At 37.2% G+C, this 25,185-nt stretch overlaps 1 protein-coding gene across 1 annotated transcript in view; it reads left to right on the plus strand.

Moving 5' to 3' along the window:
• LOC124595111 overlaps positions 1 to 23,019 on the plus strand; it is a 41,039-nt gene extending 18,020 nt beyond the window's left edge. Inside the window, exons 3-6 of the mRNA XM_047133708.1 lie at positions 4,759 to 4,918; positions 5,646 to 5,801; positions 7,701 to 7,861; positions 20,507 to 23,019. Of these exons, the coding sequence (XP_046989664.1) occupies positions 4,759 to 4,918; positions 5,646 to 5,801; positions 7,701 to 7,861; positions 20,507 to 20,851 (822 nt within the window). The 3' untranslated portion in view covers positions 20,852 to 23,019. The remainder of the gene's footprint in view (positions 1 to 4,758; positions 4,919 to 5,645; positions 5,802 to 7,700; positions 7,862 to 20,506) is intronic.
• The last annotated feature ends 2,166 nt before the right edge of the window (positions 23,020 to 25,185 follow it).

Genomic DNA, 25,185 nt, shown 5'->3' on the forward strand with positions numbered 1-25,185 from the left:
AAAGCTTGAATTTTGTGTGTATGTTTGTGTGTCTATCGACCTGCCAGCGCTTTCGTTGGGCTATTTCATAGTTTCTCGCGTATCCCTTGTACTAGCACCATGTGAGTCATATGTCACATGATTGTTCGAGCAACATCAATACTGTATCAAGCACATTGTTGTATCAAGAAATCTTGAACCTGTATTATGAATATCATTTGTTTACACCTGCCTTCCAAATGCTTCAAAATAAATCTGCATGTGACCTCAAAATTCAAAGCTTCATCTGTAAATAAAAATCACTCCATTGAACAACGTAAATTGTTGACCTCAGCAGCAATATTTTAATCTGCAAATATAAGATGACCCTGTTTTTTTAAATATGAATTTAGGAGAGAACCTCATCTTACAATTGGGTAAATACAGTACAGAGTTTGGAAAGGACTTCTACCCATGTCTCTAAAATACTACAAATTGCAACAATTCTATAAATATCTCGTATTTTCTCTCTAATGGATTTCTTATCAAAACACCGGACACAAAATGCCTTACAGAATGTTTTATTGAATATGGTTGCTCAAAATATGTTCCGCCCTGTATCCTTATCACCAAATATTTTGTAGAGTCCCCATGTGGTTGAAATAAGCCCACAAGGAATAGCAGTCATAAATACACATATCATCAATATTAGTCACTTGTCGACCATATACTCGCTGCCCCTCAGTGCTCAGTATATCTGTAGTTTCATTTTGAAGCACCGTACAAAATGCTACTTCAAATGAACTTCTTACATCACTTATTCAGCCGGTTCGATACCTGGTAACTCTTGGGGTACTCTTGATGACATTTTAAGCTGATAGGCGGTCATGTTATGCTGCTAGGTGTAACTGCCATTCCATATTCCCATTAGTAGAAAGAAAAGACTGTACACGATTTTATACAGTTTTTAGTGTTGTCACTGTCTTCAGAACATGTGCTTTCAGATGCATTACTGATGTGACACTGGAAGATTGGAAAGTGTTCCATCATCTGTGGAGGAATTTTCTAATTCTTCTTGCTCAGTCACTGATCCGATTGTGGTGTTGTCACAATTCAAATTGAGCAGAAACAGTAAAGATTCAATTAATTCAGCTTATTTATGTTGGGTCATTATGACTTGAACGTCACACATTTCACTGTGGTTTATGTCCAAACTACGTAAAATATTTTATAGTATTTTCATATGTGTGTTGCTTGTACATTTTTGCCCAAAGTCACCGAATTTCATAAACTTACCTTGGTATTTAAGTGATGATAAACGAAAGTTATAACAATTTTGGGTTTTGAAGACCCAAACAGAACAGTAGGGTTAATGTTGTAAATTTGAGTATTAGGATTTATTAGCTACATGGCCACAGTTTTTCACTCATCTTTCCTAAATTGAGCTCATTTTGTCATTTTAGTGTAACAATTTTTTTAATAGTGTACCACAATCTGCTTCTTTGTTGTGAAAAAATTCTGTGATTGCTTCTTTCTGGATCTTCATTTAAATAAATAGTTTTCATTGTTTTTATCAACACTTTCATCACCAGTCATATGCTTTCAAACTATGGGTAATTTTATCAGCTTCTTACTTTATATAGGTTCTCTGAAACATACGAATCGCAGATGCAAAGAGGTCATGTTTGCATTATAGGCCCCATTTCACATACTTACAATTAGTACCATCTATTGATGTACAATTAGTGCCATCTATTAATATAAGTACGACAGTGTGTCTCAATCTTTTTCAGAAGCAGAACCCTTTTTAATGTCAACATTTATGATGAAGGGACCCCTATGATTTCCTATAGTATGTTTTTAATGGAACATTGTATTTCGCCACCTACAAGCTCTTCCATAGTCATCCCATCCCAGAACCCCAATATAACCTCCAGTCCTTATTGTAATCCATGGGCCCTTCCCAGAATCTCTCCCCTGAGTCCATCTCCCTCCTCACCCCAACAACATCCTGCACACCCACTGTCAACATGCTCACCAAACTTCCCACCCAATAATCTTGGATGCACCATTATAGCTGTCCACTGAAAGAATTTCCATTCTCATTGACCAACACTTCCAACCAATTGCCCAGAACCTATCGTTGCACTTCAAAAGTACTAATCATTTCCTTCTCCAACCTCTGTCATCCCCACCCCTTTACCTCCTGGATCCCTACTCATAATTGTTGATGCCAATTCTCTATACACAGACATCCCTCATACCCCTTGCTTTGACACTATCGAACACTACCCATCCCAACAGTGTTTGGACTCCAAACCCACTTCCTCATTCCTTATACACCTTACAAACTTTGTCCAGGCTCACAACTACTTTTCTGTCCGAAGGGAAGTTTAAGTCAAGGGCAACTGCAGGGCACCCTCATATGCTAATCTGTTTGAGCCATCTCGAGGGACCCTTCCTAGCCTCCCTAAATTACCATCCCCCTAGTCTGGTTCTGGTTCATTGACAATAGCTTCATGTTGTGGTTGCATGGCTAAGGCACCTTACCCTCATTCCTTCGCAACCTCAACACCCCTTTCCCACCCACTTCATCTAGTCCTCCTCAACCCAACGTGCGATCTTCCTGGACATTGACTTCCACCTCTCTGATGGCTTGATTCACATCTCTGTCCACATTAGAGCAACTAACCATCAACAGTACCTGAATTTCAATGGCTTCCATCCCATCCACACGAAAAAAATCCCTCCTACACAGAGTAGCTACCCATGGACGACATATCTGCAGTGACGATAACTCTCTTGCCCAGTAGGCTGAAGGTCTTCCAAAGGCTTTCACAGGTGGGTATCCACAAACGCCACCAATCCTGTCACTGTCCTCAAGAATCAGCTTTGTCCTAGTGCCCCTCTCATCACCCAATAATATCACACATTGGGCTGGAACAGCTGAACCACGTCCTTCATCAGGCTGTTATATTTCAGATACCCTGAAATGAAGGACATCCTACCCAACATCCTTCTCACCCCTACTAAATTTGTGTTCTGTCACCAACTCAGCCTGTAGTTGAGATGGCATAAGAAGATCCCGACGGCTTGTACTGATGTTGTCAGCTTTCGGCTGCGAAGTGCTAACAGCTGCAGGCTGAAACAGCAGCCATGTATAGATCTATGACAATAGGAGGCTTTGCCATAGAGATGTTTACAAAATAGTGTCAAGTTATTGGTTGAGGTAGATCCGTGAAGCTGCCACACTCAGCCCCTGTCAGGGATTAACTTACGCCAATTCAACTACACCCAGCATCCTAGTCCATCCCTATGCCAACCCCTTGCCACAAGAATCGTATCCCAGCACTTCATACTCCGACCCCGTCACAGGTTTATCTTACCCCCATCATGGCCGGGTCACCTGTGAAAGCAGCGATGTCATACACTAACTCTGCTGCAAACACTGCACAGCATTTATGTCACGAGTACCAACCAGCTGTCCACCTGGATGAATGGCCACAACCGAACTGTTGCCAAAAGCAAAGTTGATCAAGCAGTGACACTAAATGTGGCTGAGCATAATAGATTCTGTTTCAATGGCTGCTTCACATTCCAGCCACCAGGATCCTTTTTCTCACCACCAGTTTCTCTGAACTACATAGATGGCAATTATCCTTGCCACACATCCTTTGCTCCCATAATGGTCTTGACCTCAATCTCCAGAAACCTGTAGTCCCTGCACCCTCCTGTTAACAGTATCCCCTTCCTCCATCGTCTCAGCTCCTCCCATTTCATGTCTCCAGATCATTTCAGTGTGCGCTGCTCCACACCAGCTCTGACAACCGTGCATCACATGTCTAGCCTGTGCACCTCTCACCCCTTCCTCTCACATTACTAGCTGGCAAACCAGCTGCGCGCTCTCCCTCCCCCCCTCCCCGATCTGCTAGCTACCCACTCCAACCACTCTCCCTACTTCTTGCCTGTCTCTCCCACTACCAACCCCACCCACTGAACACAACCTAGCCCACTTGCTGAATTGCAGCTTTAGCCGGCTAGCCGGTGTGTCTATGTGGCACCATCTATGTAGGGCATGAGAGAGAGAGAGAGAGAGAGAGAGAGAGAGAGAGAGAGAGAGAGAGAGAGAGATATTACTCAAAAATCTAGCATGTTTTCTTTTGTGTGTGTGTGTGTGTGTGTGTGTGTGTGTGTAGCTATCAATGGCTCTGTGAGTAATGTTTTTTGGTGAGGGGTCTCCTTCAATCCAAAAGTATTTCATTCTACCAGTACCTATCCTAAGACATTTGAGGCTGCTATTGATTCATTCCCAAGAGGAAGTTGAATTGCCTAAGCACCTATTCATTTACTTGGGTGTTGCTGTAGTGTTAAAGAAGTTGAACACTGAAGTGTTGTTTCTTTTTTTTTTGGTTGATACAAGATACCAAAAAATAGGTTTTAATATAAAAAGTTTCTAGTTCTCAAGAAATTGTGATTAACAACATATAATTTTTGGCAATTTTGTTGAGAAATAGTGTTGTTTTGGTTCATAGGTAATAAAATTTTAATTTTTTCTCCCTTCCCCTCCATCCCTCTCCCTGTCCCTCCCCCTCCCTCCTCCATGCATTATGAATGGAGGGACATTGAAATAATGTATTTAGAAATACCACAAGCATTTGCAGTGTTTTAAAGTGAAAGTGCACTTGTGTTTGTGGCAAAGATGCACTGTGTTCCCTTATTTTGTAATGTATTACATGAAACTATAAGACTTTTGCATGCCATGTAATATGCATACTTTTATATGTCACTTTTTTCTTTTAGCGGGGAAAATTCTACCCGCAACTGTCATATCTGGTGAAAGTTAACACTCCACGTGCTGTCATGCTGGAAACCAGAAAGGCATTTCGGAAATTGCCTAATCTCGAGTCTGCAATTACAACATTGAGTAACTTGAAGGGGGTAGGGACAACAATGGCCTCAGGTATGTGTAATTTTTTTAGTCAATCTTTAGATTAGTGAGATGTCATTCTTTATCTCCTTGTGTCTTGTGCATGAGAATTGTCGAACAAATATGTCAAAATATGTACCTCCCTCAGTCCTAGAAGTTGTTCCACAAATTAGTCAGTTTAAGTTTTTGTTTTTAGTTCTCACCAAAGTCGTGTGAGAAGATGGTGACTTATTGCTGCACAAGAAATATTTCCTTAAGCAGTATAGAAAGGATTTAAAAAAGAGGCATCTTATGTAAGAACTTGTTACTTTTTTTTTTTTTACTGGAGAAAGAAAAACTGTGATGGTATTGGTTTTTGTTTGTTGGACAATGGACACCAAACTGTGTGCAAAACAGCAGAATCAGTAGTGGGTTGAAACATGTCAAATATTTCTTGCACTCGAATCTGGTTTTAATCTGTACTGAACCAGCCCACCTCACACTTTAACATTCTGTTTAGTTGTGAGTAATGACTAATAGACTCATTTGCATGTATACAGGGAGGTGAGTTGTTCCTGTAGGATTGTCCTAGTGCAAAATACATTGTGAATAGTTATCTTGTTTTCTTTTTTTCCTGTATTATGGGTTATTTCAATTTGGAATTATTAAAAAAGAATGTGTTGAGCTAAGTCACAGTTCGAGCACTCTGCTGCAATTTCATTCCATTAATTTAATGTTTCAAATTGTCCCTAATCTGTTTTCCATTTTGCTTTTGTTATAGCTCTGTTAGCAGCTGTAGCTCCAGACCAGGCTCCCTTTATGGCAGATGAATGTCTAATGGCAATTCCTGAAATTGAAGGAATTGATTACACAACGAAGGAGTACCTCAACTTTGTCCAACATATACAGAATGCAGTTGAAAGGCTGAATAAAGAAAGTATGTGTTAATTGGAGAAACATATCCTAATAGCAATTTTGTGACTGTTGTCAGTATGATATTTTCCTCTCTTAAAAATATGGTTTGGATTCTTATTATTCTGAATTATTATAATATTCCAATAGCATTTTTGGTCAATATTCACACAAAATGTTATTTTTGTGTAATTAAAGATTTGACAGCGTGATTGATTGCAAGCACTCCTTTATTGGCTGAAGCTATAGTGATGTCATAGGCTAGGATTAAGACGAAGCTATATGTGTGTTGGAGTGTTAGCTGAAGTTCTAGTGATTTGTCCATATTTTTTTCTGGACACAGTTTAGTTATTTAGTAATGAAAACCACATGTACAACTTGTAACAGTGGAAAGGAATTTTGTGAAGGCTGATAGTGAAAACCTTCCAGAAGTAGATGTGTTTATGGCCTCTTTGTTCTTCGAAAACTACCTGGAATTTTTGTATGCCAGAAGTAAGACATGTGAAAACTGCACAGAAGTACTGTGACACATCAATAACCCACAGAATTGTCTTAAGATTGGGGATATCTGGAACTGGATTATTTGCTTGAACAACCATGTAAGTTATGAGAGCCTGCTCAATAAAACAAAAAGATTCAGAAGATCATTCTGATTGTTAACTACTGTGGTTGTTACCAGTGCTACTACTGTTTTTGAGGTACTACTTTCCTCTGTTTTAAAATTTTCAGATAGCGTAGTAACACTCGTGGAACTGCAGAGCATCATTGAGTTTGCCTTCAGCAGCTTTGTACATTCCAATTCTTCTGTTACTTCAGGTCATTAATTATATCACCAGGAAATTGTCAGTAAAATATGCAGTTGATGCAACAGAACCTTAAAGTGTTTGTTGTTCTGCTGCATACGTAACTGCTACTAAAATTCTATGATTTAAAAGTGCTTAAATGGGACCAACTTTCACTGTATTATAATTCCCTGGTCTTCTAACATTTACTCATAGATCCCAAGCAGTGTTCAGGTTTTCTTTCGTAAAAATCGTACAGCTTTACAACGGTCTCAATGGAGACAGTTGGAAGTGGCAAATTGTTTACAACAATTTGTTTGGAAAGAATAATGTAGTTGGTAGTTATTAAATGATTTCCCAGATTCTGCAGAATAAGAGTTATATCATGTATGAACTATGGTTTCACAACACCATACTTGTGATTCTTCTCAAATTGATCAAGTTTAAATTGCAGTTAATTGATGAAAATAAATATTATAATGTAATATGATGTCTATAATTTAAAGTTCTTACCTAACCCTATTGTGAATAAAGTAAGGAGACAGTAGTACAAAAAGCAAAATGAACATGAATAATAATAATAACAATAATAATAACGAATGATCTTGTGAATGTCACAGTAGCAGTCCAGCATGCTATCTAATATGTTAAAAGTGATGTGTTCATATGGAGTGTTTACTTATATCAATGTTATCCTCACAGAAACAAACATAGTGACCACTATCTCAGTTGGATCTCTGCAAGTGAGTTGCAGCCAGATTCAATGAATCTTCTCATTCTTTGGAATACTCAAAAACAATTTTTCAGAAGTTTTTATAGATGTACTGTATGGTACTATGAACCATTTGTAACCCAGAAATGTAAATTCTAAAAAAAGTTATTGTTGTGAATGAGCTTTATGACAATAGGAGCACTGTGCTAGCCAGTAAAGTCACAGTCGCATAACTCAAAGGGAGTGTGTTTGTGGCCCTTCAAAATATTTGAATATCTTAAAAATATTTTTAAAAAATTGAAATTCACGAAGGAAAAAAGAATTTTAGGAGCAAAAATGTCATAATTAACCATGTAAGATAATTTCCAGAAAACAGTCAAATACCATATTTGTGACTCAATGTTACCTTTCTATTACATCTTTGTTGCAGGTAATAACGGTACCTGGAATCCACATCAAGTAGAACTGGCCCTATGGACACACTATGTTGTTTCGGAAATGAAACCAGAGCTTCTAGATGGGATGCCAGGTCCACACGAAAATGGAACTACGAATCATGAAGAAAAAAATGGGGATACTCTTAAAACACAGGTACATGTCGTTTGTCATATTTCAGATCATCATTTATGTGCAGTGATAATTTTATTCTCCCGTATAATTCCTCATTAATGCTCTTCACATTACCCTTGATGTAGGATTGATTGTACAGCAGAATATGTATTGCAACTACAGATGGCATGTCTGTTTCTTATCAAGGCAGCACACGAAAACAAAAATTGCCCATAATGTGTGAAGTTTGATCTTGCTGAAGACCTTCCAGGTGTTCTCAATATGATTTAGGTCAGGTGAACTGAGGTGCCCGACAACCACACTTACATATTTAGTGTTTCTCTCAAACCAATCTGATACAGTTTAGGAGTGATGAAAAGGTGCATTGCTTTACTGAAGATACAGGTCAATTGCTGGTTGCTATAGGTGAACTAACAGATGCACATGATAGAACAGTAGATTCCTATAGTCAGGGTGTATTTGCCCGTAGATAACTGGGAAATTTGGGAAAAACCTGGGAATTTTTTGATCTAGGAGAAAAGAGGGATAAATCAGGGAATTTTTTCATTGTTTTAGTATTGAGTTAAATTTTTATAATTTTGAGTGGTAAGAACTGATACTCTAACAAAGAATGTTAGTTTAACCTGCTTCTGCAGAATAATACTGCAGCAGCAAAACATAAACGAGAGGAAATCACGAATGTAAAACATAAGTTACGGAGAAAATGCGCCATTTACAACTATAAAACACAGTGCATGTACAAGCACCCGCCAACGGCAAAATATGTCAAAAACTTTGGGATGAAGACTATACAATACTTCGTAATAACAAACTGATTTTGAAGAGTGTGGTGTCACAACTGTTTAAAGTAGATTGATTGGAGCAGTTGCCAGTGGGCTTACGTGCATGCACAGAACTGAAGTTGCGTATGAGCAGGGCCTTCTCCCACTTCTTGCTACTGGAAGTTTGGCTGTTGGCCATTTGAGCAGTAGCAATGAGCAGCCAGGTGTCATTTGGAAAAAAAATTTCTGGCGTATCCAAAGTGTCAGATTCGCACATGCACGGAGCAGTCAGAGGTGGTAGGGCATATTCTCCATGTGACCTGCATGTACATGTCACGATTTTGCTGTTCTCTCTTAGTTTACAGCTCTCACATTAAATGAAAACGAGAGATTTCAGTGGCTGGGAGCTACCAAATGAATTAAAATACATTCATATAATTAGAGAAGACTAAAACATGTTACCAGTTTCAGTTTTCCAATTTTATTTTATTTTCATGTTGTTGGTAGTCAAACATTAACTGCTTTGTGGAACAATGAAGTTACTTTTGTTGGTTCGCGAGAGAAATTTGGCTTTCATTAATCTTTTCTGCAGAGGTAGTAAATTTATTTGAAATGAAGTGTTTATTGCATACTATTAGCTAATTGCAACTGTTGCTGAATTTCAAATGTGCATTCTCATCTTCCATGAATGGCATTACACCATAATAAAGAACCAAACATGAGATGATAGAGTAATGGTATTCAAAGAAAATTGGCTTCCCAAAAACCCCACTGAAAAGTTTTAGCAGAATTCATGTATCTATCTTCTCCTGTAGACTTGACATTATTTCTTCATTTGCAGAATGACATTCTTCTGCAAATTATAAATTGAGAGTACACTGTGTCTTATCATTGTAACTTCCCACAAGGCTTTATATTCACTTCTGGAGTAGAATATAAACTGCCAGTTATACAGTTTCTTGACTTCTCAAGTAACATTGTTAATTTTTGCGCACTTTGACAAAGTCACAAAGAGCTTACTGTTCTTCGTTCTGGTGTATATAACTAACTTGTCTTTTTTTTATTTTTGCAAGAAATTTGTACTCCTTCTTACTAGCTTTTTGCAGTACTGTGTGAATGTAAATTTGACATGAAATGCTACATAACAGTATAGCAGAGTTCGGGGGTGGGGGGGGAGACTAGTCCAAGGACTGCTTTCTAGCTTTGCATTCCTTATTTGGATAGGATATGTTAAAACAATTATCCTAAGTACTCCTCCAAACAATCCAGCATACTGTTGCATAGGGTCATGTGATGTATGTTGTCCCACTACATACAAAATTCCAAATTAGAAATGCAGCGAAGGATGAATGAGCAGAACAAACAGCAAACACTGGCTTCCTATGTCATCGTAGCTGCGCATACGCAGTAATGCCTGTCTTTTGGTGAACTCTGGAAATTGCTCAAACAAACCTATTTCTAACAGGTTGCGGGGAAATATTGTGAATGGTGATTTGAGAAGCATTACTTTCAAGGTAAATTTTCTTTTATGCAAGATGGATTATGTTAAGTGTGTGAGAACATGCAATGAATTTCCTTAGTCACAAAAGTACGACTCTCATTCAAAACTTAACACTTCGAGGACGAGCCACTTCAATAATAATAATAATAATAATAATAATGGCTTAGAAGACCAGACAATTATGTCATCACCTAAAATTTTATGGGCACATTTGTGTTTGATGCATCTAAAGTGTTACATACACAAAAAAGCCCGATGTTATATGTGAAAGCTTAGCTTTTCTTGTAGCTATACTGTGTGTATATTAATTTAAACCATGAACCTTTCCTATTTGAGTGTTCAAGCTATTTAATAGTGATGTTGCTATTGGTTGACATCATCAAGTGTCATATGCTCTGAATATCTGCTGTCATTTGCTGGCGAGATAGATGGCATGAGCTATGATTGGCTGATAAAAGCGCATCGCAGTCTCGATTTCAGTGCTTCGGAAACTAATGTGCTGGATTTGGGGGAATTCATATTTATACTTTCATGCAGCGTATATGTTGTTACACATCATATCTTTACAAGAAATGTTTGTCTGTCTGCTGGGTTTTGGTTCCTGAAGCACGGGGAAGTTCTTTGCCGGTGTATAAAGCCTTTACTGTTCAAAGGATGGTAAGTTTTACAGTTCCAAGGGAAAGTAAGTATATTGTCGCCTAACTGGAGAAATGTTTTTTCACCCAGGAAAAAGTATATTTTTAACTGGGAAATCCAGGAAAAATCTGGTAATTTTTTGTTTTCCTTTATCGGCATATACATCCTGTATAGTAGATTATCATGCCAGTAGCTAATTTGAAATGTTACATGCTTAACATTGTATTCTACTCTTGTGTTTCAGTATGCTTGTTACGTGTTGGAACAAACTGTGTTGCTACTTTAATTATTCTACTTCAAATTAACTTCCATTATCAAATTTAAAATTCAACGAAGTCTATATTTGGTGGACTGCTTTGTCTAATGAATGATGATGATGTAGTTCTGGTCGTAAGTCCAAAGACTGGTTTGATGCAGCTCTTCATGCTAATCTACCCTGTGCAGGCCTTTTGCACTTTCTCTGACTACTACAGCCTACTTCCATTTTAACCTGCTTACAGTATTCAGTCTGCCTTGGTCTCCCTCCACAATTTTTACATCCAGCACTTTCTTCCATTACCAAATTGACAAATCCTTACTGCCTCAGATGTGTCCTATCAAGCGACTCCTTCTTGTAGTCAAGTTGTGTCACAAGTTCATTTCAGTGCCTCCTTATTTTTTATTCAATCTACACATCCAGTCTTTCTAATTCTTCAGTATAACCACATTTCAATAGCTTGTATCTTCTTGTCTGAATTGTCTGTTGTCCATGTTTCACTTCCGTGCAATGACAAGATAAATACCTCCAGAAAAGACTTCCTAACACTTGCAGTTTTTATTAAACTACTGAACTTGGTAATCCTTTGCAATGACTAGATATGTATGGTAAGTGGATATACGTCCTAGTCTCCTTTGTCCCATCTCTTTGTCCATCTCCTTCACCCTCTCCCTAATCATGACTTGTTTATCATTACTTCCAACAAAACCTAGATTGGGAATTGAAGCTGCTTAAAATAAATAGGTAAATTGGTTGGGTTTGTTGGTATACAGGATATGAGAGACCTCTCCTGGTGCTGGGTCTGTGGGGATAGTAACTTCATAGACAGTATTTTGCATAGTTTTAATCTGCAAGTGGATAGGGTTAATAATTAGTGAACAATTCAGATTTTGTAGTAGTATTCTAATTATAAGCTGATAAGCCATAAATACAATTATGTTTTCTGCTAAAACCAACTGTGAGAAAAAAGACGGAACAGCATATAGTTGTGGATAGAATTTTTGTTTTAAACTGTATATAAGGAGAAATAATATATAAGGGAGAAAAAATTTGTCTACTGGTTTAAATGTCTGCTATCATAGTTAAATCTAACTGCTAGAAAGAAAACAAAACTACACATTTTTGCAGTGCAACCCATAGCATTTTCTTTCTAACATTCATACAAAAATTCAGCATTTACAGAAATGCTTGTCTTGCTACTGCTGGTCTACATTTTATATCTTCTGTATTTTGGCCATAACCAGTCATTTTCTTGCCCAAATAAGAAACTTATCTGTACTTTTAGTGTCTCATTTCTTAATCTAATTCTTGCAGCATCACCAGATTTACTTACAAAAAGAAGTCCCCTGTGGTGCAATCGACTTTTTTAAACTATGGTGATGTGAGTTGAGAACCCGGGTACCACACGGTAGCCATTCAGCCTGATTTGCAAGTAATTGATGAAAAAAAAAAAAAAATCGGAATTGTATGTCACGCTCAGTAGGGTTAAAAAAGTTGCAATACAAAGTCTGATTGTGTGGTATAATGGATAGGATAACATCTTCACATGCTGGAGGTTGCAGGTTCTAATGTTGTCAGATGCACAATTTTCTTTAAATCTTTATCGAAATTACTTTAATTATTATTTTTATTCAGTTACTGGTTTAAAAGTAATTTTTTATTTCTATTCCTTTGTCACATCATTTTAATCACCGAATGAACATATTCATTTGTTCCATTTTTTCTTTATATCATTCTTTTTCCAATTGGAATTTTTGTGAATATGAATTCAATAATATTTATCTATTACAATATCCAATTATTTGAAAATTCAAATCAGTTAAAAAACAAAACACTTAATAACTTATCTGTTTGTGAAATGATCTAAAAAAATGTATTTTTGTTACCAGATGTGCTATTTTTTGCACAGTAATAGTCATACGAGAATTTAAAACATAACCTAAATATTTAATTGCACTATGGACAAAATAACGCAGATGAAAGAGATTTGAACCCATAACCTCCTTTATGCATAGCTGTTATCCTATCCAGTATACCATGCAACCAGACTCTATAATGCAACTTTTTCAACGCTGCTGAATGTCACACAAACTTCTGATTATTATTTATTTTATTATTATTATTATTATTATTATTAATTTTTTTCAATTACTCACAAACAAGGGCCCAACAGGGTCAATGGCTGCAGTGTGATACATCACCATATAGATAGTTTCAAAAACTCGATCACACCACAGCAGGTCTCTCCTTGTTAGCCTATATTCCATTGTTTTATTTTTCTTTATTTTCATCTTCAAACTTTTTTCAAGATACTGTTCATTCCAGTTGCCTGTAGATTATTTGCCATTTCTGGCATTCTCAATGTCGTCAATAAATCCTAAAGTTTTTATTTTTTATTCTCGAACTGTAACTCCTCATTTCTTGTTCGGTCTTCTTTACTGCATACTCAGTGTTCAGATCGAACAACATGGGGATTGGCTACAGCCCTGCTGTCAGCACCTGCTCTCTTTTCAGTTGGAGTTACAGCATTCTTCCTGAAGTCTGTGGATATTTCACCTGACTCATTAACTTGCATACTAGGTAGTGTAATTTTGCTATGGTATATTCTTCCAAGAATCTCAGTAATACCAAAGGAAATTTTATGTATTCCAGATGCTTTGTTTTAACTTAGGTCTTTCAGAGCTCTGTCAGTTTCTTCTTACGTGTTCGTATCTCCTACCTTATCATCTTGTACTTACTCTTCCCTTTCTATAATATTGTCTTTAGATTTGTTTCCATTGTGTAACTGTTTTATACTTTCTTTCCACCTTTCAGCTTCACTTTCTTTGCATAGTGCTGGCTTGCCAACTGAGCTCCTGATATTCATACAGATACTTCTCTTCCTTCAAAGGTCTTTCTAATTGTGCTGCAGACAGCATCCCATAGTCATGCTTGCTTGTAAAACATTGCATTTCTTCCTCTATCCATTCCGCTGTAATTTTTTCAGTATTTTATATTCGTATGCTTCATTTGATGCTCTTTTATACTTTCTCTTCGTGTCAATTCAATTCAGTACATAAGTCCCGTCAGCTTAATTTCCTGCCTTTCTGCAATTTCTCCGGTTTTAAACTGCAGTTCATGATCAGTAAAATTAAATCCCCTGGAAATAGTTTGCAGCTTTATTTGTGGTTGTTATATGTCTATCCTATCCTTGCATAATGACAATATTGTGAAAAGTATAGATTGCTTATTCACCATATATTGGAGTTGCTGAGTTGCAGGCAGGCACAGCAGGAAGACTGTTAAATATTGGAGCCTTCAGCCAAATGGCCTTCTTCTAAAGCAGAAAACACAAATTCACACAAATGTAACTCTTGCACATGAGCAATTTCCAGCCATTGAGGCTGGACTGCATACAGCAACTGCACCTGATTTGCAATCTGTTGGTTGTGGGGGTAAGAGGGGCAGAAGAGGGGAGGGTGGCCAGTCAGGGGTGGAGGAAAGTAGGAAAGTACAGAGCTGCTTGTGGGAACATGTAGGGACTTGGTAGGACAGGGTAAAGCTGCTAGGTGCAGGTCATAGGTATGGTGGGTGGGAGGTGAGCGAAAAAGGGACAAGCAGAGGGGGTAAAAGACTGGTGGGTGTGTTGATGGAGTAAAAGAAGTCTGTGTAGTGATGGAGTTGGAGTAGGTAAAGTTATATGGGTGGGTGAAGGACAGGGGAATTATGGAAGCATAATATATCCAATGTTCCTGTAATCCTCCTGACCTCAACATTTTTTAGTTCCTGTCCTTATCCTCCTATCACCAACACTGCTCTCACTCCAGCACTACAAAGCCTTGTATTCCACCAACGTATCCACTAGTCTTTTTACTGTCCTCTACTTTTCCACTCCCTTTGACCCCCCCCCCCCCCCTCTCCGTCACACCTCCCTACTGCACCTAGCAGGCCTAACCTGTGCCCACTATGTTCCTGCATGCTCCCACAAGTAGCACTTACCTTTCCCCTCCCAATCCTGGTACACCCTCGTCCCCGCCCCAGCCTCTTTCTTACACCCACCATCCATAGATTGCTGTTTCCATCTGGCACAACAGCCAGAGACAGTGCTCATGTGTGTGTGAGATGTGCTCTTTTGTGTGTGCGTGTGTGTGTTTCTACTTCAGAAGAAGACATTTAAGCAAAAGCTCAAATGTACCTGTATAACAGTGTTTTTATTGTGCCTGTCTGCACAACTCAACATCTCTATATGGTGAGTAGCAATGTATTGTTTTCATAATATTTTTGTTATTCCATCCTGGATTTTCCATTGTTTGATTCTAGCTTTGTATAATCTACATGAAGCTGTGCATTGTTTCTAGGAGTCTTCCAAGTATACAACTTAGTTTCATGATTTTTTAAACAAAGTTTAAATTAAACAATGATGAAATGGTGCTCCGTACAAAATTCTTCCAGATGGCTGCCCATTTAATTCCTTTCTTCCAGTCCATGTTCTCCTACTATATTTCTTTCTTTTCCTTTTCATGCTATTTATTCCGAGAATATCATCACAGTTAAATTTTTGTTGCCATAAACAACCTGACTTGTTCGTTTTATCTTGTCATCCGTTCTTTCACACTCTACCCAGATGCAGAGCTTGTTAGCGTGTAAAGTTCTACAACTGTGGTGGGTGTTGACTGTGAAGTTAAACATATGACATTGATTTAATTATTACCATCAAGTGGACAAATCCTTGCAATGCTTAAGTTTCACAATAAATATCATTTTCAGTCATGTCTTGTACAATCATTAATATTTGTTTTGAAATGTATTCTCCAAATTCATTTCAGTTTGTTTACAGATTACTGATTGAGTGTGTTAAAACATACCAATGGATTCACATCAACAACATTATATTCCTCCTGCTGCTCCAAAAATCTTCCTTACAGTCTTATCCCATCCTGAATATTTTTTGGAAGGTGACTACGATCAGTTGTCAACTAATGTATAAAATGCATGCTTGACTGTCAGCTGATGGTCAAACATGCATTTTATGGTCAAACATGCATTTTATACATTATCAAACTTATTTCAATTTACCCTCTCATTTTTCTCTTTGTGATAGGCTACATTGCACAGACTGCATTAAAATTGATTCTCCTTTACCAGTAACATAAGTTTTCATACCAATGTACATTACTATACATGTTAGTGAGACAAACTTTAGTTTGAATTTCATTCACTACTTAGTCAGCCATTATATCTGGACTATCTTGAAAGTTTTATATGTAACTACAGTCAAATGAAGACTGGGACAAAGCTTTTGCTTACCAGTAACAACAATAAGTAACAGAATCACCCATGAAAACAACCAGTAAAAGGTGTGGTGAAAATAAACTGTTCAGTCTATTTATGGTTTTAAGTATCCATGGTACATGGAAAGGCAAGACAGTAAATATTCGCCCGCATATCTTTAAACGTTTGTGGTCTTAGATTTGGGGGGGGGGGGGGGGTGGTGCATGGAATCAAAACTGAAAAGGGGGGCAAAAATCTAGCAGCTGCTCATGCGTGAAATTAAAATCTAGCACAAGATAACATACTGTGTAGGTTTACCCCGTGCATTGCAAAATTGTAACATCCACCTGTGTGATCTTTTCGATTTTGCTTCTCAAGCCTTCCCACTCTCCAGTAAGGGCTCAGCAGAATAAGTTGGGGTAAGATTCCAAGCAAGGTTTTTGGAGCAAGGGGAGGAGTGTTCCTGCAACAACAACTGGTCCCAAGCATGCCCAGTTGGGAACAGTGAACAACTAAAATCATTAGGGTAGCGTAAAACTTTTTTCGAGAAGTTTAAATGTACTAGTTGTGTTGGGTTGAGTTTTTTTGCATGATACTGTCTAAATTTCTCTCTTGCACAGTTTTCTTGTTTGATACGGATAATGGTATTGTGTCTTCCTGTCATTTGTCTATCCTGCGTGAATGTGGGCAAACTATAAACAAATACGCAATTAGAACCCCAGTCTCCACTTTCCTGCTGTATTAAGTTACTCAACATTAACTCACGAAGGATGTAACTATCTTTGAAAGTTCTGAACTTCCATGCCAGAAAGTTTGCTGGTTTCTATTACAAACTGTTTAACTACCCCTCAGACTAGAGCACAGTTTTCATAGTGACTACCCTTGAAGTCTTCTATGTGAGGTGCTAGTGAGAAATATTTCCTGCAAATAAATGATTGCATATAAAAGTACTATCATTTTGCTGGTCTGTTACTACATAAATAAGCACTGCATAAATCCAAAAACCTTTGTTGCTCAAATTCTTTGTAAAACGTATGTGGGATGAATTGTTTATACATTAATTTTCAGAACAATTGTTTTTTCAAATGTGTCTTCAGAAAGTTTTTTTTATTTGTGAAGAAGTGCTACTGTTGCATATTACAAAAAATTCCTCATGTTGCAAATAAGGTAGAGTTGTTATATATTCTGAAAGTCACTTTTTTTTTTGTTTGCCTTAATGTTCGTCTTTTCCCAACCTGTGTTCCTCTAACCTTGTCTTTTAGGGTGGAGATTTTAGTGTGTTGCAGAGTGGCTGGCTCATCCTTTTTTTCTTTTTGCGATCAGGCAGCCTTGGCCATCTGCCACAATCTTTTAATACCTCCTACTGCTTTTTTCTTATTTTTGCACATTCTCCCCTTTTGTCTTGCCTCTTTTGTTTTCTTTTTCATTGTGTTTTCTTTTTCATTGTGTTTCCCAGTTAGTTTTCCGTCTTTTTTACTTCCCAGACTCCTTTGGGGAATGGTTTTACTCCACAACCTGTTTGAATTTGGAAAAAGCAACTGATGACCCTGTGGTTTAGTCCATCTATCCACCAACCAACCAACCAACCAACCATCTGAGACCTTCAGATCATGACCTCCTTCAGCAAAAATTGAGAAGTCTACTCTAGTTTTTGGTGAATAACTCCATTTTGGTTCTGTGTCAGTTTCAACTCATGAAACTGATTCAAAATTGAAAAATTAATTTTCTTTTTCTGTCACAATTTTATTTTCAGGCTCTCCTCCAAATTTCTTCAAAATTTCGTTGATTGTTATACATCTGAAATTTGGTGTAATTACAGAAAGCAATACAAGTGAACAATTTCGTTTTAAATATTGGGCAATTTTTCAAACCCGGAGGTATATGCAAACAAGCGTTGAGATGACTGAGGATGGTACACATTAGCAGAAGTATTCAAGCCTTTATGCATTTACAATCACAGAAGACTATTAAGTTATAAAACACTTCAGACTGAAATGCCTTTAAATACTTAATATTCAGTAATTAATTATATGCCGAAACTGCATTAGGCCATTGCGTAGTGCATACTGTGGTGGGAGCTGTTTTAATTGTAAGTGTAAGAAACATTTATTTGTGATATGTGAAAGTGTGCAGTGCTGAAAGAATGGGTCTCCAACAGCATTCATTTGATATAAGTTTTTCAGTTCCATTATCCCATGAGAAAGAAATTGGAAAAACTTACTGTAATATGTAGCTTGTATTTGTGGCTATTTCATTTACATAGCAAAGGCATAGTATTCTCAAACAGCTCGTTGCCCGTGTTTTTAAGTAGTTGAAAAAGTTAGTACAGCAATACTAGGATAAGTATGTACCCTGCGATGGTAGCAATACGTAGAATTATTAGTAAGTAAACTGATGGGGCATCCAGGTTTCAGAGAATAATTCTGGGTAAGCGCAGGATACATACGAAAGATATTGTTTATAAGACTATTGTGTGGTTGATTCTGGAATACTATTCCCTTGTAAGAAATGACACCAAGATCAGGAAGTAAAGAGATTCTAAGGGCTGCTGCCAGATCTATGAGCAGTGTGGGTGTGTGGTGTTTTTTTTTTTTTTTTTTTTTTTTTTTTTTTTTTTTTTTTTTTTTTTTTCCAAAATAAAATCTTACTTCCCACCACTGTGGTACTGAAAGTACCAGTGTATTGTATTGGCACCTTGGTACTGATATGAGCTACATAACTCATCTCTCCCTTTGTTGTTACAGTTACAGTTGGCTGTGTTAGGAGGGTGCATGGATTTTCCCCCTCCTGCGGGCAGGGTAAGAGTGAACAACTGTAAAACATTATAAACGTTTCATTATGTAATTGGTCTATGTTAAATTACAACACCCCCACTGATAATTCAGTTTCATCTTACGCAGATTATTTGTGCTGACAAGTTGAAATTTTCCTTGGAGAGATTGTGTTAACCTTTCAAACCAGGAACTCTAGTACACACCAACAGACCATGAGTGTCCGCACTGGCGGTAACTCGGCCAGGTGCTTAAAAGCTGCAGTTTCGCAGGTAAAAGAGCATTGCCCTGCCATCCGTTGACTACTGGCGACATTGCTTTATCACCCAAATGTATGTATATTTGTGATGCCACATTCTTAGCATCTTCGTTGTAGAGAACCGTGTTGGCAGAAATCAGAAAATACAGCCTTTCTCATAGGAGAGATAATGGTTCAAAATCACACATAAAAATGTTTAACAACCGTGACACCTTTACTTTAGTTGCATAATAATTCAGTTTCACCACAGTTTATTAACTGTAAAATTGCTGACCTATTTACATAGTTGTTTTACGGATTCAGTCATCTCTGTTGCACAGACTTGCAGATAATTAATTATTTTGTGTTGTGTTGTACAAAGGAGCATTGGGAAAAAAAGAGAGAGAGAGAGAAAGGACACTTTTTACTGGACGTGTGAGAACATCTACATCTACATCCATACTCCGCAAGCCACCTGACGGTGTGTGGCGGAGGGTACCCTGAGTACCTCTATCGGTTCTCCCTTCCATTCCAGTCTCGTATTGTTCGTGGAAAGAAGGATTGTCGGTATGCTTCTGTGTGGGCTCTAATCTCTCTGATTTTATCCTCATGGTCTCTTCGCGAGATATACGGAGGAGGGAGCAATATACTGCTGGACTCTTCGGTGAAGGTATGTTCTCGAAACTTTAACAAAAGCCCGTACCGAGCTCCTGCAGAGTCTTCCACTGGAGTTTATCTATCATCTCCGTAACGCATTCGTGATTACTAAATGATCCTGTAACGAAGCGCACTGCTCTCCATTTGATCTTCTCTATCTCTTCCATCAACCCTATCTGATAACGGATCCCACACCGCTGAGCAGTATTCAAGCAGTGGGTGAACAAGCGTACTGTAACCTACTTCCTTTGTTTTCGGATTGCATTTCCTTAGGATTCTTCCCATGAATCTCAGTCTGGCATCTGCTTTACCGGCGATCAACTTTATGTGATCATTCCATTTTAAATCACTCCTAATGCGTACTCCCAGATAATTTATGGAATTGACTGCTTCCAGTTGCTGACCTGCTATTTTGTAGCTAAATGATAAGGGATCTATCTTTCTATGTATTTGCAACACATTACACTTGTCTACATTCAGTACACACAGTTTGTGTGTGTGTGTGTGTGTGTGTGTGTTGTGCGTCATACCTGTACATGTTTTGATGTGGAAAAATTGCCAAAGTAAAGAAATTTAATGTGATGTATATGTTTCAGGACCCAGAAAATAGTTCTGATGAAAGCACGCAAGACTCGACTAACGGAAAAAACTTAACTGGGCCTGCTGATGCACTGGATGACACTACTACATCGTTCACAGAAGACTCACTAGACAAACCCTCAACACCAACTGTTGGACCTCTTTGTGATGAAACAACCAATGACTCGGTTGCTACCACAGATTCAGGCACGAACGATTCTGCTGCAATTGCAACAGCAATTGTAGCTTGTAACAACAAGAGAGGAAGCATTTCTAAAGCAGATACAGAGGAGGGAGATGAGACAACTAGCAGTCTTGAAGAACCTCCTGCAAAAAAAACGAAAATTGGAGAAGAAAAGTGACACAAGTATAATATTTTCTAATAATTTTATTGAAACTCATAGTAAGACAGTGTTCCAGTCACAAATCATAAGTAAACTTTTCTAATTGTATCACAGTATCAAGGGAAAATGTACCATTGTGGTTTCATTATCTCAGTATACAGTAAAGTGATTTTTTTAGTACCTTACTAAATAAAATCAAATTAGAGACTGAAGTAAAAGAAAAAGCACACAAAAACAAAACATCTCTACCTGAGTTTCTTTCTCGTATTGGTGTAAGAAGGAACAGTCACATACACCGTACATAATGTTAGTGTCATTTTCTCTTTCATCAGGCATCAGATCGATAGGTTTATGTAATGTGTAAAATATGGTGCAGAAAAGTGCATGATGAAACTCCTCAGATAGTTTTTTAACATTTTGAATATGGTGGACGTTGTGAATGAGGTGTAAAGGAGCAGAGGATTTTCTCCCTACTGTGCGCCCTGTGCAGAGCTGCACGCTACTGTATTATTAAAATGGATGTGTTTTATGTTCACTGTTGGAAACCCATCTTATGCAGTTGTTAACGCATTGCAAGGAGTCGGAAAGAAAACTATGATGCATGAAGAGTAGTAATTATTTTTGTGTGTGTACTATACATTCCAGCATTCTTAGTATTTTATCTGCATGTCCATTATTATTATTATTATTATTATTTTTCACTCTACCATTTCCTTTTCAGGTGAATGTCTGAAAAAAGCCACTTTTCATGTTTTGTGTGTTAAAATAGTTAATAATAATTATTATTATTAAAACGGTTCCTGCAGCCAGGATGAAATCACACATTGCTTTTCAATTCCGTTGTTACATTAAATGTTTCATAATGGTCTAGTCGAAATCCTAGTTGATGTAAATGAACAATTGCAAAAACAAAATTCATTTTCTGATGCACCAGCTACAACCATGTTGTCGTGATGTTCAACAGTTACATTACATTGTGGAGCTGTGTGTCCTTTCCTAAAATTTCTTTGGTTGTTCAAGTGAATATGAATTTGTTAAGAGATCAGATATTGAGAACCACTTGCAACGTTACACTTAATAGACCTGCATTACGTATTATAATATTTGATAAAAAGGTTGTAAATAAATTATTTTCATTGGTAATTTTACAGCAAACCATTGCAGTTTATACAGTTCACTTTGTGTATTGTAAAAATATTGGAAGTTAAGTGAGATAAGTAAAATATCACATGTTGCCTGTGTTCTGATACATCTTTTTGTATCTAATATCTAAAAAACTGCAAAGTATCCCCCCACCCTCCCTCTCTCTCTCTCTCTCTCTCTCTCTCTCTCTCTCTCTCTACCCCCCCCCCCCCCCTTTCCCCCTCTCTCTACCATTGCAAAAATTTCTCGCAAATCAGGGATGTTTCTGTGTAGTTTTTCATTTTTGATGTAAAAAAAGAGTGGTGGTCTGGATGCCCATATGCTTACGTGCTCATGTGTGTGACACACACACACACACACACACACACACACACACACACACACACACACACACACCATTGCTGTTTTCACTTTTCACACTTCCAGTCAAACATTTGAGAAGCCTTTCACTACAGCTTGTGCATTACACAAAAAAAGAATTAGAATTGACTAGCTGAATAATGATATTAATAAGAATAGTAATGTTATGGTAATTATAGGTTGCCAGTGTTTGTCACAATTCCTGCATTCTTTTCTCTGTTCTGTTGAAATCAGCATTTACAGCTACACTTGTAAACTTTGTCTTTCATGTTGATTGTAATTTTATGGCGAGTTCTGAAAATTTTCTTGTAAACATTAATCTTCAAATATCAGCAATACTTTGCAATTATTTTATTTTATTTTTTCCTCTGAAACAGCAACTAAGATTAATTTTCATGTGTGTTTTAATTATTAAACACCAGCCTGATTGGTAATAATACATGAAATATTTTCATCAGCAAGTAAGCAAGGTTGGTTCAAGATCACTCCATCACGTGCAACTCGGTTGAAATACAAATGTACCCACTTGGAAGATACATGGTTTTGGTGTTGAATCATTGTATATATGTCAGTACACAGAGTTTTGTTTTTTATTTATGATATTGTACTTAAGAATTATAAAAATACCAAAATTAGCTTATAATTTTTTGCTGAAAGCAGAGAGTAAAATTATGAAGCCAGAATTGTGTGATGAAATGAATTTTAGAAAATTACTGAAATTTTTTTTTATATTCTGTTAGCATTCCAACACATTTGTCATACAGGAATGTAAATTAATAGAAAAAAAAGAGAGAAGAAACGAGGAGTAATCAAAACTATCGATGAGTCACTTTATAATGTCTTATGATAAAACATAATGTCCACACAGTGGCAGTTTCTCACACTTCCAGGGCATATTAATTTTTGGTGAACTCAGCATGTCAATAGTTCATTTCTTATGGAATGTGTGTAAGCTATCTACGTGCACTTGAGGCATGGAGAAAAACCCAAATAAAGTAGTAATGGGAGAATATGTTTCTTCCACACATAACACACTTTTCCTCATCTGCCTCTGTGCAACATTTTTAGAGTGTAATTTTCATTAATCTTACTGGTGCATCCGTCATTTGATTTTACTTTATCACTGTTGCAAGTGTGTTTATATGTCAGTAGCACCTTGATTCCTTGTGCTGTAGCTTTTATAATGTGTACATTCAGAGGGATTTTTTTTGGGGGGGGGGGGGGGGGGGGGGCTGGAATATGTGCCTAGACGAAGTTAGGATATCATTGATGAGTAAATCAAAATTGTGGGATTAAATTTTAAAACCAGATCAATAACTGTCAGTAATTTACTCACATTGTACTGAAGTACCAGCTACAGAATTTTGCTGTAATGTTTGTTCCGCCAAGCCTACTGAAGTGTGCTGCACTTTTACAAGCAACCAGTCATTAAATTGTGTGACTGAAATACCCCACGTTATGCCAATTGTTACATCATCACATTTCATGACTGAAAATTTTATCTCCCATTTTTAATGGGATGAATTTCTGCTCACATTTTTGCCAGAATATACTTCAGTGGTAGCAAAAGATTTTCTGTTTCACATGAAAGCCCAATGCATTTGAGTTAAAACATATTTTTTTTTAAATTCCTGCATCACACCCAAGAATTCAAATGAAACCAATATCACACACACACACACACACACACAAAAGCATTTCAGGCACTGTGGTAAAATATTTGGACTGGTATTGAAGACAGAATGTGTTTTGCACACAGACAGTGATCTTAGTGTTGCCAGTTTCTAATAAAAGCTGCTCTGTTTGTTTGTGAGATGTGGCAAAACTAATAATCCGACTGCAGTTTTCTGCTTTTTGCCTGAAGAAAGTGTGTGTTCCGTAACTGATTTCTGTCATTGTTTATGTAGTATCATTGTTACCATCAGAATGCATGACTATGGACAACAGTTTCATCCAGAATAACTTACTGATAACATAATAATGTTGAAGTCTCCAATGACAATCTCTAAAGCAAAGAACTTAGCTAGCAACTAAGCAATTATTCTGTCAGAACGTGTGTCATGGAGTGTTTAACAATGCTAAAATCATCAACCTTTCTTCTCAACTCCAGCTACAGCAAAGCAAGACTGAAACTTGATGCTGTTTCAATAACCTATATGTGGCAGGCACTCAAACACAACTTCAGATGATGTGATCCTGACAACGGGAACCATGGTTTGTGTACCTGAAACCACTTGAAGAACTATCAGGAAAGTCTCCATCATCAAGAGATAAATTGAAGCTCCATATGAATTAATTTGCAGGCAAAAGTAAACTTGTGGAGGGAATTACTTAATAGGACACAGAATTGTTTTTTAATAATATGGCATTCCTGAAGTAGGTGTGGGTTTTGACTGAGAAGCCAGACAAATTGAATTCAGTTAAACTTTTCAATTTGGTGCGAGCTGACTGTATTGCATTTGAAAACCTGCCATTTTTAATGAAATAACATGTTTCCCAAATATCAGTGATTGTCACACTTGACATACATGATATGTTTTATGTAATAATAATATAATTCTGGTTTTACATACATGTGCTGTTGTTATAAAGCTGGACTTGCCAATTAGTATTTGTAGTTAAATTTTAGACCATCATAAGGCATCAGGAAAATACTGTCAATATAGTCATAAAGTGTGGTTATTGCACATGGAAATTGTGGTACTGTAATGGATAATTGCCAGTATACTTAGTATTTCTCAGTCAGTGGAAGGTGGATGATAATTCAGAAAATCAGGAGGTGCAGATTTTTAGACTCGGTGCTGGAAATTGAAAGTAATATGTTCTTGATACGATATGAAAAATGAATA

The sequence above is a fragment of the Schistocerca americana genome, chromosome 2 (genome assembly GCF_021461395.2).
Source record: "Schistocerca americana isolate TAMUIC-IGC-003095 chromosome 2, iqSchAmer2.1, whole genome shotgun sequence".
In the NCBI taxonomy this organism is placed as follows: Eukaryota; Metazoa; Arthropoda; class Insecta; order Orthoptera; family Acrididae; genus Schistocerca; species Schistocerca americana.